The 13770-nt window shown below is 38.2% G+C and overlaps 1 protein-coding gene across 1 annotated transcript in view; it reads left to right on the forward strand.

Moving 5' to 3' along the window:
* The window catches only part of LOC103727020 (complement receptor type 2-like), a 42113-nt gene that overhangs the window by 12278 nt on the left and 16065 nt on the right, over positions 1–13770 (forward strand). Inside the window, exons 6-21 of the mRNA XM_029559489.1 lie at positions 466–642; positions 727–829; positions 1564–1649; positions 2803–3192; positions 4672–4860; positions 4937–5036; positions 5292–5374; positions 5769–6176; positions 6782–6958; positions 7038–7128; positions 7415–7491; positions 8326–8733; positions 9620–9701; positions 10046–10128; positions 10869–11261; positions 12081–12266. Of these exons, the coding sequence (XP_029415349.1) occupies positions 466–642; positions 727–829; positions 1564–1649; positions 2803–3192; positions 4672–4860; positions 4937–5036; positions 5292–5374; positions 5769–6176; positions 6782–6958; positions 7038–7128; positions 7415–7491; positions 8326–8733; positions 9620–9701; positions 10046–10128; positions 10869–11261; positions 12081–12266 (3033 nt within the window). The remainder of the gene's footprint in view (positions 1–465; positions 643–726; positions 830–1563; positions 1650–2802; positions 3193–4671; positions 4861–4936; positions 5037–5291; positions 5375–5768; positions 6177–6781; positions 6959–7037; positions 7129–7414; positions 7492–8325; positions 8734–9619; positions 9702–10045; positions 10129–10868; positions 11262–12080; positions 12267–13770) is intronic.

Here is a 13770-nt window from a genome sequence, read left to right on the forward strand (position 1 = left end):
CATAGGTGGAACTGGTAAAAGAAAGGAGCCAGGGGCTCCTCCCAAGTCCATGTGACCCCTGAGGAACAGATCCTTAAGCGACCTTAAGAGTAAAAATAAATCGGTTTATCTGGACCAACTGTATGGCCTTAAACACCCAAAAGGAAAGTATAACCAAAGATTAAAGGGGCCAATATAATTTCATAAGAGTCCATGTGTATAGCTAAAGGCTACATAAATAATTTTTTTAATGAGTAAGAGTAATGTTCTCCTGCATAGATCAAAATAGAGGAAACAGACCAGACACATGATTCATCAAATCTAGACAGAGAGCAAGGCACGTGAGCCCCACTCAGTGGAACTCAAGAGTCGCTGCCTTAATATGGTAGAACCCTTCATCCCACAGCACTAAACCCAAGATAGCTGTAAGTTGTAATGTTTTTATTTCATAAATAAAAGGACTTTCTGGTCCTGTTCTTTCCTCAGGATGTCTACCACCTCAACATATCCACCATGGTGATTATAACAAAAAGGATAAGGAATTCTTTTCAGTTGGACAGGAAGTATTATACAGCTGTGAGCCTGGCTATACTCTCATTGGAACTAGCCTTGTGCAGTGTACAGCCTTGGGAACCTGGAGCCATGCAGCCCCCACATGTGAAGGTGCCTAGAGATTGCTCCCCCCTGAAAGAAAACTCAACTGTTTTCCTGACTCTTCATGTGCAAGCCTTCTCTCTTCTTTCGTAGTAAAATCATGCGAGGCCATTCCAGACCAACTTCTCAATGGCCATGTGTTTCTTCCTCCTAATCTCCAGCTTGGGGCAGAGGTTTCCTTTGTTTGTGATGAAGGGTGAGTGTGAAGTGATAGGACTGAACCAACTCCTTCCCACCGATAATTATTGTAAAGTATAAACTCTGAAGATAATTTTTTCTGTCTTATTTTTTCTTTCCTTTTCTTGACCCTTTATGAATAAGAACTCTGTTGTTAACCAAATCTTTTTTTATTTTCTTCAAGTGTATATGTATTTTCCGTATGACCAGCCAAAGTGGGAACTGTCATTTCATCATTTAGAAAAGCAAAGTTTGGGTTTACAAGTTAACGGACTTGTTATGGAGAATGAATACACAGTTTGGGTTCAGTGAGACTCCTTGAGGTGAACTTGGGAAAGGAGGTCTTTGGTATTTCCTTCTCTAGGGATTGAGGCTGTTTTCTTCAAGATAGTCAAGGTAATCTTGATAGTTAGATGCCAAAAAGGCAAAGGAGAATTTTTTAAAAGTTCAAAAAAATTTTTTTTGGTCTTTTTGAGACAGGGTCTCCCTGTCACCCCAGCTGTCCTGGAACTCACTATGTAGACTAGGCTGGCCTTGAACTCACAGAGATCTGCTTATTTTTTTTCTCTAGATTATATCAATTATGAATTCATTATTTAGCTGAACAGATTCACAAGTAACCATGGGCTTATTTTATTAGGCCTGAAATACTTTAAAATGTATAGCTTATGAATACTTGAGAAAAATTATTCATTCCATGGAACTAAGAAGTGATTTGTTCTAGTGATGATTTGCTGCTCCTTATTGTTTAAGGTTCCGGTTAATTGGCAAATCTTCTAGTCAGTGTGTGCCAGAAGGAGTGACAGTAATCTGGAATAATAAGTTTCCTGTCTGTGAACGTGAGTAGAGAACCAAAATAATCAAGTATGGATCTTGCCTCTTAATTCTATATTTCCATACGGTTGTTAAATACAGCATGTCATCCAAGCATGTACTTTGAGCAAATATGTGCCACTTTTCTCTGTTTCAGAATGCAGATCAAAGTATTAAATTAGTCACTTAATTGCATACCATGTTGTAACTATAAATATAATGATAAAAGTTCTGGAAAATTACTTATACCAAAACCAAACACAGCTTTCTCTGGTGTGCTGAAACACTGCCTGGGTCTTCATATTTCAGTTTCTGTACCGAAGCGCTCTACCTAGGGCCAAATAGAAACTAACTGGAAGATGTAGACATTGTCAACTTTCTCTTTATTCTGAAACTTACCTAGAAAAGATATGCATATATCATAAGAACTATTAACAGCTAATGACCTTCATGCCACTACGATGCATAAAGAATATGGGGTCATTATTCAAAACTTCACTTACTGAGTTTCTCAAAGGAATCTGGCTTGAAGGATCCAAATGACCTGTAATGATATGCAGTGTCTTTGGTGGCAGGACCTCATGTGGCCATGCTACCCACAGGCTGTCTGTATATTTGACACAGGCATTGAATAATTACTGTGTTCCAGGTATTGTACCTGCTTTTCTCTCAGTAGATTCTCATTATACTGTATGAAATACCCTGAACTACACGACAGTCTGGGAAACTGAGGCTGAGGGAGGATACGACTTGCCCAAGGTCATACAGCTATTGAATGACAGTGGGAATGTGAACTCAGAGAGACATCAGTCCATGATGCCTCCCCACATGCAATTAGCATGTCATTAACATATTTTCATGTGCTACGTTTGCCTTTTGTTTCTTAAAATAACGACATATAGAAATGATTCCTGAAAGTATAGATTAAATAATTGGCCCAATCCTGTTTTCTTGTCATTTGGTTAAGATGGTTTATATTGATTTGGTTGCTAAGGATCAAGGGAGAAGAACTTATGAGTTTTGAAATAAACCAACTATGAGTATAAATAAAATCACAATAAGCCATACAAATTTGTAAGTATGTTTCTGGAAAAGTAATGTATCTGTACATGGAACTTCTATTTAAATTTTTTATTATCATGATCAATATGCCCACCTGGTCTCTTTTCTGCTTTTCAGGGATTTTTTGTGAACCGCCTCCTCATGTTCAAAATGGTCGGGATCCTTATTATTCTCCTCCCATACATATTGGAACTGTTGTAAAGTACAGTTGTTTACCTGGCTTCCGCATCATTGGAGAAAAAGTTATTTTTTGTATAAGTAAAGACGAAGTGAATGGTACCTGGGATAAAGTTGCTCCTGTATGTGAACCTTTCAATAAACATTCTATGTGCTCTGAGCCCAGAGTACCAGGAGGATTCCGAAATAGAGAATCTAGACCACCATTCAGACATGGTGATTCTGTGACATTTACCTGTAAAGCCAACTTCACCATGAAAGGAAACAAAACAGTCTGGTGCCAAGCAAATAAAATGTGGGGACCAACACCACTGCCAGTTTGTGAGAGAGGTGAGTATGGGAACAAAATAGAGTCAAGGGCCTAGGATCTGCCAACCTATGAGTGTTGACTGTAAAAGTAAAGCCTTGCTGAGAGCTAGGGTCTTGCATTTCTAGGCAGACTTTTTTTGCATGCTGTTGAAGGAAGAACTATGTAGGTACATGAGTTGCAAGGATTGGGTTGAGTGAGGAAGAAGCAAGGAGAAAGGGGGAAATTATGGTTTTATGCCTACACTTATTTGGAGACTATAACCATTCCTTCAAAATAAATTGAATAAAAGGAAGAGGCAGGCAGATCTTTGTGAGTTCGAGGCCAGCCTGGTCTACATAGCGAGTTCCAGGACAGCTGGGGCTACAGGGAGACCCTGTCTCAAAAAGACAAAAAAAAGTTTGAAATAATTATGGGAATTATAAACATATCTAACAACTGAGTAGGAAAAGTCTCCCAAGGATGGGGAGCTAATGGAAACCATTTGGTGTGACTTTAAACTGTGTACCTGGGAAATGTGGAATCTTGGAACAAAAATAGACCCAATGGATATAAGATTTGCCTGTTAACAACTATTAACTGTAGTCTGGCTCAGGTACATTCTACTCTGTGGCCTTGCAAACATGTTCAGAAGTGACCTATTCTTTACCCAAGCCATTTCCCGAGCTGGCACATTTCAGATCATCTGACTTTTAAAATAGGAAAGACTATGAATTTTTTTATTGACTTTTCATTTGGTTTATATTACTAATATACCTAAACCCAAAACTTAACTATGTTAAAATTGTTAAAAAATAATTTTTAAAATGTTTAATTATATGAGTCCTCTACCCTGGTAGCACAGACCTATAATCCCAGGTACTCAGGAGGTTGGATATCAGCAGTTTAAGACTTGCCTGAGCCAGAGTGACTTTAAAGCCAGTCTGGCAAACTTAGCCAGATCTTGTGTCAAAATAAAATGTAAATAAAAAATAAAAGGGCAAATGTAACTCAGTGATAGAGTGCATGCCCAGTTTGATCCCAAATATCACAAATTATATTTATTCTATTTATATATCAATAGGTCAATCAATCAGTACATAGATGGATAGTGTTAAAGGAAAATGTTCTTAAGATAGTCACAGAATGGACTGGCTATGGAAAATGAACCTTAAAGATTTAGATAAACATATGTTTTGAATTGGAAAGACATCATGAACATGTGTTATGAAAGAAAGGAAAGCTAGATTAGTGTGTATGATATACATACTATACATGTTTACACATACATTATACATAAGATACTGATAAACTGTATTAGTAATGTCTAGCAGGGTAATCCTCTGAATGATAATGTCACTTTTAGAACAGAGAACAGGCCTAAGAATGAGTAAAAATGGGGACTGGAGAGACAGGTTACCACAGATTGCATGCTATTTATTTAGCTCTGTGTCTTAAACTGACATCTAGATTCAGAAGGATGTATCATCTGATGGCTTTTCCTCCTGTGTATATGTATAAAGATTTTCCTTTGGAGTGTCCACCACTTCCCACAATCCTTAATGGACATCACACAGGACAACACATTGGCCAGTTTACTCCAGGACTGTCTGTGGCATACAGTTGCAAACCTGGTTATTTGCTTAATGGACAAAAGACTATTAAGTGCTTATCTTCAGGAGACTGGAGTTCTGTCACCCCCACATGCAAAGGTAACTTAAATTTACCATCTATTTGAGGTTGCCCTGATATTTGTCATACTTTCTTATTTTTGCTTTTTTTTTCTAGAGGCCAGGTGTGAGCCTCCAGGGAAGTTTCCCAATGGGCAGGTAAAAGTGCCTCTGAGTCTTCAGGTTGGTGCAACTGTGCATTTCTCCTGTAATGAAGGGTGAGTGTCAAGAGGGTCTGTACAATTTAGTTCACTTGGATTATATATGCCTGGTGTGAACCATAACGCCTGCAGAAAGAATATGTATGGATCTGAATGTGATCAGTGAACAGTCTGAAATGAAGTGGTGAGAAAGAGGGTGCTGATAAAAGAGTAGCTGCACAAATTAAGTATACTTGTCTTGGGTTTTAAGTCGAGGCTGCTGTTCTCGAGCCCAAATTGCCTAATGGTACTAAATTGCAACCCCGTCTCCAGGTACCAATTACAAGGCCAACCTTCTAGTCAGTGTGTAATTGCTGAACAGAAAGCTATTTGGACCAAGAAGCCAGTATGTAAAGGTAGGTAAGACAATGGTGATCTGTAAGGAAACACAGGGGTCCACACACACCAGGTCCTTGGCTTTCCTACAAGCTTATGCTTCATTCATTAGCATACACACTCACAGCAAAGAGTTGGAAATCTTATGGGGGCTGGTCTGAACCTTCAATTCCTCTTTATTCTATTTCCTCATGTCAAATGGAGCGCCTAGGCTTTTCCTTTTCTCAAAGCTACATGGTCTTGTAAGGGCATTTGGGCCATGTACATAAAGGAAATTGTATATTTGGTAATAAGAAGAAATCAGCAAAGAACATATAGCCATAAATAAAGTCTTAAAATTATACTTAAAAATTTTTACATTAACTGCCTGATTCATTGCAGATTCATATATAACTGTCTTTGATCCTTCTCTAGAAATTCTCTGCCCACCACCATCACCTATTCTCAATGGAAAACATACAGGCAGCTCTTCAGCAGATGCACCATATGGAAGCACAGTTACCTACACTTGTGACCCAAGCCCAGAGAAAGGAGTGGACTTCATCCTTGTTGGGGAGAAGACTATTTATTGTACCAATGATAGTCAGAAGACTGGGATCTGGAGTGGCCCTGCTCCACACTGTGAACTTTCAACTACTGGAGTTCAGTGTCCATATCCACAGGTTCTAAGAGGGCAAATATTATCAGTTTCGAAAGATCAATATTCCTATAATGACACTGTGACATTTTCTTGTGATCCTGGCTTCACCTTGAAGGGTAGTAGGAGTGTACGATGCAATGCACAAGGCACATGGGAGCCACCAACACCAGTATGTGACAAAGGTGGGTGTCCACTATTTAAAAGGTGAATTTGGAAAAGTTAGAGGAAGGGCCACCCTATGGGCTCTACACCGGGCCTTTTCTAGTTGCTATACCTTTGGTCATACTATTGTGGATATAAATTCTACAGAGGCTTTCTTCACACTCCCCTTCCACTACAGAAAAGACATTAGAGATTAATAACTTGTCCATTTCTTTAGGAAAAACTGAAAGTAAAACACTTGCTTGTCTTAACAACGATTTCTTAAAATGGATGTCAGCAAAGTCTCCACCTGGAGGTATATCAAACGCTCCCATAAAATCATCTAAGATAATTCTGTAAGAAAGGAAGAGCTGATGTAGTGGTACATGCCTATAATTCCAGTACTGGGGAGAAAGGAAGAAATGAAGAAAGAGAAAATAAAGCTAGAAAAATAGTAGCAGCCTGAGTACAAACAAGATTGATAAATGATAATCTAAAATTACCCAGAGGGCTTCCAGATACCCTCTATCTGTATCTGCTATACAGCTGCCATAAGAGTAGAATTATATTAATTTCAGTTTGGTTTCAGTTTCTTTCTATTTTTTTACTCTTAAAAATAGTTTTGTTGTTTTTGCCTTTCCTTTAGAATGCCAGGCACCTCCTAAAATCTTCAATGGACAAAAAGAAGATAGTCACCTTATTAACTTTGACCCTGGAACATTCATAAAATATAGCTGTGACCCTGGCTATGAACTGGTAGGAGAAGAAACCATACACTGCACCTCTGAGGGGAAGTGGACACCCATTGCTCCCCAGTGCAAAGGTACTAGGACCACAACTACAGACAATTCTCTTGTTTAAGATTGCCTTGTTTTATTTCTTATCCTTGTCTCTTTTCTTAGTGGCCGAGTGTAAGCCAATAGGACCATATCTCTTTAAGAGACCTCAGGATCAATTTATTAGACCAGCAGTCAATTTTTCTTGTGATGAAGGGTAAGTGAAAGCTGTCTCAGCCTGAATGAGGTCTGTCTTATCAGTGCCAACTTCAAACTATATGAAAGAGCTCATAAAGGTTTTTCCCTGTTATATGCTCCTAGAGTGTTTATCATACTATTTTCCCATGCTTGGAAACTATGCAATGGATGGATGGTGCTGACATTGGATACATTTTTGTTCCTGTTGTCTTGTCCTAAAAGTGGCCTGTCTGCTTTGGAACCCATAGCTCTTGCTTAACTTACTGGTAACCTTATGATCAAATAACATGACTCTTTGTCTCCAGGTCACAGTTAAGTGAGAGTGCTTATCAACTGTGTCAAGGTACAGTTCCTTGGTTTATGGAGATTCGTCTTTGTAAAGGTGAGTAACAAAAATTACAGAGGATTTGAAATGATGTGAAATTAATGTGTTTCCTGGGAGTTTTCTGTTTTCGTATGTGCTATGGGAATTAGTGCATTGCTTTGTCACCTGTTATAGCTGCAGCTTTGCCATGTCCTTCTGTTGTCACCTTTTTCTATGTCAATCAGCTAAATTGTACTTAGCTGCCAATTTTCTGTTGTGATTTAGGGTTATACGAATATAGAGAATGGTGACTATCTAAGACACTATCCCTACTTATGGCTGTACCAACATTCAAAGAAGAGATTAGGGAATTGGTGTCAGATCTAAACTCAGATTCTGTTCCTACTGTCTAATATAGCTGTATGACCTTTGGCAACTTATATAACTTCTCTGAAACTCCAGTTTATTCTGTAAAGGTGTCAAAAACCTCAGGCTTCAAAGTTATTAGAATTAAACAGTACTGTCCCTACTTTCTGGATAATGAAACTTCCTGATGTGAAGAAGGCACTCATTCAACAATAACTAACCTTAGTTAACCATATAGCTAATATAGAAAAAAAGCCTCCCAAAAGCACAAGTTTAACCCCTTTGTACCTTTTATTCTCCTATTGATGTGGTAAAAGAATTATTCCATTAATTAGTAAGTGAATGGACCTTGCTATCTCATAATCACGTTCGATAACAATTTTTCTATTATGTGAAATTTATTTAAATTGAACTGTACATACATAATAAACTTTGATGTAACTCACAGCATGAAAATTCAGCCATACCTTTCAGAAAACAACAAGTCAGAACTGCTGTACTTCTAATCCTGGGGCAGATGTCTACATTATCTTTTCATGTCTCTAGAAATCAGCTGCCCACCACCTCCTGTTATCCACAATGGGAGACATACAGGGAGTTCCTCAGAAGACATTCCATATGGAACAGTGGTCACCTACATGTGTTCTCCTGGGCCAGAGGAAGGAGTGCAGTTCAACCTTATTGGGGAACACACCATCCACTGCACACGTGACAGTCAAGGGAGAGGCTCCTGGAGTGGCCCTGCTCCTTTCTGTAAACTTTCTCTCCCTGCTGTCCAGTGCTCAGATGTTCATGTTACAAATGGATACAAGCTCTTTGGCAAGGAAGCCCCCTATTTCTACAATGACAGTGTGACATTCAAGTGTAACAATGGGTATATTTTGAGTGGAAGTAGTCAGATTCGCTGCAGAGCCAATAATACCTGGGATCCTGAAATACCAGTTTGTGAAAAAGGTAAAAAAACCCAAACCAATGGGAATAAAAAAAGATATTTACTCTTTCCTTCCTTCTTTCCTTCCTTCCTCCCTCCCTCCCTCCCTCCCTTCCTTCCTTCCTTCCTTCCTTCCTTCCCTTTTGTTTTTATAGCACTGGGGATTAAACTCGGGGTTTTTTACAAGCTAGGCAAGTGTTCCATCACCATGTAAGTACAGCCTTGGATCTGGGACACATTCAGGGTAGATGATGAGAGGACTTTTTTTTTTTTGGTCTTTTTGAGACAGGGTCTCCCTGTAGCCCCAGATGACCTGGAACTCACTATGTGGACCAGGTTGGCCTTGAACTCAGAGATCTGCCTGCCTCTGCCTCCCAAGTGCTGGGATTACAGGCATGCACCACCACACCTGGTATCGAGAGGGCTTTTTTAAGGCGCCTCATACAAAAAAGAAATATGACTCAGGAATTAAAATAATCTTCACATCATAGGCAGAGCTCTACTATCCTGAAAGCAAACAAATGTTTCTCACAGCATGTAGCCAGGGTCACGAGTGTAGCACAATAGCAAAAAGCATTCCATGATGAATGAGAGCTTCCTGAACCATGGCTTCAAAGTTTCAGATTGCCATCAATGGCTGTGTACTTAAAATTTTGGAGTAGAAATGCCTATGTTGGTATTTATGTGAGAAGTTTGCTCTCTAGGCTTCTTAGGCCCCACCACAGTTGGCACACGGGTAGAAATAATGGTCCTCTATCACTAGGATAACTAGAATATACTTGTGATCCTGGGTACAAGTTGTCTTTAGGTCAGTAGAGCCCTGCCCATAAGGTGAAGTTTCTTTCAGTTTGTGAGCCTGTCTTTTTTGGTATGAGGCATTTAAAAGCAATCTTAACTTTGTCCCTCCAGAAGGATGTGAGCCTGTGAGAGAACTTCAAGAGCTTCCAGATGATTCACATGTGAAACTAGTGAATAGGGCCTGTCAAGATGGGTGAGTATGAGGTCGTCCATTCTGAGAAAGAGTATCTACCTTGTATTGTGTGTTAACTCTACCCACAGCTTGTCTTGGTAAATCGCTTTGTGTGTTCTTCATTGTCTTATCCACAGAAACTATCAGATTCTAATGGTCTAACTAGTAACTCCTACATGCTTTCCGGACACTGAAAGGCTTTGTTGAGTGTCTCTTACATATAAAGTAGTTTTCTAATTTAGAGGACATGAGTTAACCTTCTCTTTCCCAAAGGTCTTATTTAGAAGTTCCATTATAGTTGTACAGTTTAACAGTTTAAGTTGCAGAGACAAAGTTTTGAAAAGAAATGTATTATCTTTTCCTAGGTACCAGTTGACTGAACATGCTTATGAGAAGTGTCAAGATGCTGAGAATGGAATTTGGTTCCAAAAGATTGCCATTTGTAAAGGTAAATTGGAGATGGGATGGGAAAGGCCAACCATGGATGTAGGTAGTTAGAAAGGGCAAATAAATCAATGAAGAGCATTTTTCAACTACTCTAATAGTCCATTTTTCCTGAGTGTATGTAAGACATGGGAAATTTACTGTTTAGTCAACACTGTTATTTGAAAAACACATTATCAAATACGGGACTAAAATGATGACTCAGTGGTTAAGAGCACTCGCTGCTCTTGCAAAGGATCCAGGTACAATTCCCAGCACCCATATGGCAGCTAACAACTGTCTGTAACTCCACTTCCAGGGGATCCAACTCCAGTTCCAGGGGATCCAACTCTGTCTTCCGACCTTCTTGGGCATTGCACGACACAGGTGCACTTATACACATGCAGGCAATAAACTCATACACATAAAATAAAAATTAAAAAATCCAAATTTTCAAGTAGGAATAAGTATTTACTATATATATTCTAATTTTTCTAAAAGCAAAAAAGTGGTTCATATTTTTAGGACATAGGGTTATACATACATTTCTTTATTAATATGTCACTGTATTTTCTGAGTTTTTTGGACTGAGTATGTATTACCCATGTAAACATAACACTTGCCTAAGTTGTTCAACCAAAAGCATGATTTAGTTTTCTGATTATGTGAAATATAAGGCATTTGTATGGTTTGGTTTGCAATGGAACGAAGGCTCTCCATTCTGATGTACTACCTGAAGTCAAATTCTTTAAATCTCTTCTGCAGCTATTCTCTGTCAACCTCCACCAACAGTTATCCATGGCAAGCACACGGCCATGTTGGTAAAGAACTTCCTATATGGAAGTGAAGTCTCTTATGAATGTGATCAAGGGTACTATCTTCAGGGAGAGAAAAGTCTTCAGTGCAGAAATGATTCTAAAGGACATGGATCTTGGAGTGGACCTCCTCCACAGTGCTTATCATCTTCTCCTCTTACTCACTGCCCTAACCCAGAAGTCAAACATGGATATAACCTCAATAAAACTCATTCTACATATTCCTATAATGACACAGTGCTTGTTTCCTGCAATCATGGATTCATCATGAATGGCAGTCACTTGATAAGGTGTCATACTGATAATACATGGGTACCAGGTATACCAACTTGTATCAGAAAGGGTAAGAAATTTTGATGGATAAAATATGGGATGTTTTACAAAACAAAGAGGGCTTTTGAGTATGCACTTGCCCTAAAGTAAAGCATCTAAAAACTAAAGCAATTAGTATTTTTGAAAATGATCTGTCTTTCCCATCTTTTCACCTGATTCTTTTTTCTTTTTCCTTTGTATATAGCAAGAGTACCTGAAAGGACAATGATTAATTTATGGGTCGATGGACCTCTAACATTACTCTTATGGATAGAAAAAGTATACATACTTTTTGGCAAACGCTTGACAATAATAATAATCCTTGAAATTTTGGTATTTAAGACTATTGTGCCAGCCATAAGGAGAATGATGGATGTTCTAAAGAATCAAACAAACTTTCAAACATATTGAACTGTCTGTCCTGTAATTGTAGCTATTATTTAGCAGCTTTGTTCCTGCCTCCATCAAGGACTGCTAGGTACAGACCCATTGAATTCAGTTCCCCAGAGATGTGGTTTCTTTTCATAGTTCCTGGGCATCTGCATGTGTGATATTTAGATTACATCCTGTTTCCTACTTAGAGGAAAGAGAATAGAATATCATGGGCTGATAAGATTACAATTGTGGACCATGGCCACTGACATTTCAGCATCACCCTTTTTGACTTTTCCTCTACTCATATATGAAACAGATAGGAAATGCACATATCTGTGCAACCTTGCTTGGTCTAGTTGGAATGAATTAATTGGCTTGTTTCTCATTGCCTTTCTATGTTACTATCACCAAGAAATTGTGTTGTCTAAGTAGTCTCCTGTGCCAAATTAAAGGTCTTTTCTTGTTGCTCTCCAAGCTTTCTTAGGATGTCAGGCCCCATCCACAATCCCCAATGGGAATCATACTGGTGGGAATATAGCTCAGTTTTCCCCTGGAATGTCAGTCATGTACAGCTGTTACCAAGGCTACCTGCTGACTGGAGAGGCACTTCTTCTCTGTACGCATGAGGGAACCTGGAGCCAACCTACCCCTTATTGCAAAGGTACTTTTTACATTTTTTTTGTTCTGTTTAGGAATTTGTCCCAAATAGATATGTTCAGTAAGTATTCTCAGCCTAAAAAATGTTTTAAAAATTTTATTATTTCATTAAATGCATTTAATCAATTAACATATTAATAAATCTCAAAAATGGCTCTAGTTGTAAGGCTAATAACCACACGTATAGTCACCTCTAAGCAGAAAGTTGAAGTGATTTTGTAAGTTAAGCAACTAAGCACTGGTTATATTCATAATATGATTATAGTTATGATAAGAGTACATTTGACAAAACCACAATAAAAACATAATGGCTGGGGCTGGAGAGATGGCTCAGCAGTTAATACTGGCTGCTTTTGCAGAGGACCCCAGTTTATTTCCCAATACCTGCATGGCAGCTAACAACTATCTGTAACTCCAGTTCCAGGTGCTATGATGCCCTCTACTGGCCTCCACCGGCACTGAATGCACATGGTACACTTAGATACAATCAAGCAAAACACTCAAACATGTAAAATAAAAATAAATAAAAAATTTAAAACATAATGTTCATTTAAGTATGTTTCCCTGATTGTTAGTAGGATAGTAGGTAATTATTTATAAAATTTTCAGAGCCATTATCAATAGTGTATATGAAATAGTGAGTCAGTATCTAATAACACTGAGGATTTTACTATCTGTAGAAAATATGCATGTCTTCCACTATTATCTCATTTAATCTTCTTGAGACCCATAGGAGAACAAATGGTACCATTATTATTCCTGTGTTATAGATGAGGTTACAATGTCTTAGAGACATTATCCAAAGTCACACAACTAAAAAGTAGTAGTCAAGCCAGCGTGGTGGTGTACACCTTTAATCACAGCACTTAGGAGGCAGAGGCAGGAAGATCTCTGTGAGTTCGAGGCCAGCCTGGTCTCCATAGTAAATCCAGGACAGCTGGGGCTATAGGGAGACCCTGTCTCGAAAATACCAAAAAAAAAAAAGTAGTAGTCAATATTCAAGTCCAAGGTCTTACCAGGCATGTCCAATATTTTTTTTCTTTTTTAATTATTTATTTAATAACCACATAATTAGAAGAAGCATTTCATTACAACAGCATTGACATATTCAATAACAATTTCCAGAGCTAAGATGCATCTCTTTCAAAACTGGCTGTAAATTTTTAGGTTTACAGTTGAATTAATGCAGTTATAAAATGTTGTGCTCAGTAAAAATTATATAAGACAAAATTAAAGAAGGTTTTAACCTTTAAGAAATATCTCCATTTCATTATTAAAATACACAGTTTCATATAGAAAAATTCATTTTTAATGTAATTGACACTAAGATGTTTGCACATGTGTTTCTGATCTCTATATAACTGATTATTACTAGTCACAGTCAATTACTTTCTGAGCTCCTTGACATCTGAGTGGTTATAAAGTCATCAGGTGGATTTCAATGGTAATGTTTATCACCTCTACTAATTAGCATGATGTAAATTTCCATGCTTCCTCAACTATAATAC

The sequence above is a fragment of the Nannospalax galili genome, unplaced genomic scaffold, assembly GCF_000622305.1.
Source record: "Nannospalax galili isolate Female #2095 unplaced genomic scaffold, S.galili_v1.0 scaffold648, whole genome shotgun sequence".
In the NCBI taxonomy this organism is placed as follows: Eukaryota; Metazoa; Chordata; class Mammalia; order Rodentia; family Spalacidae; genus Nannospalax; species Nannospalax galili.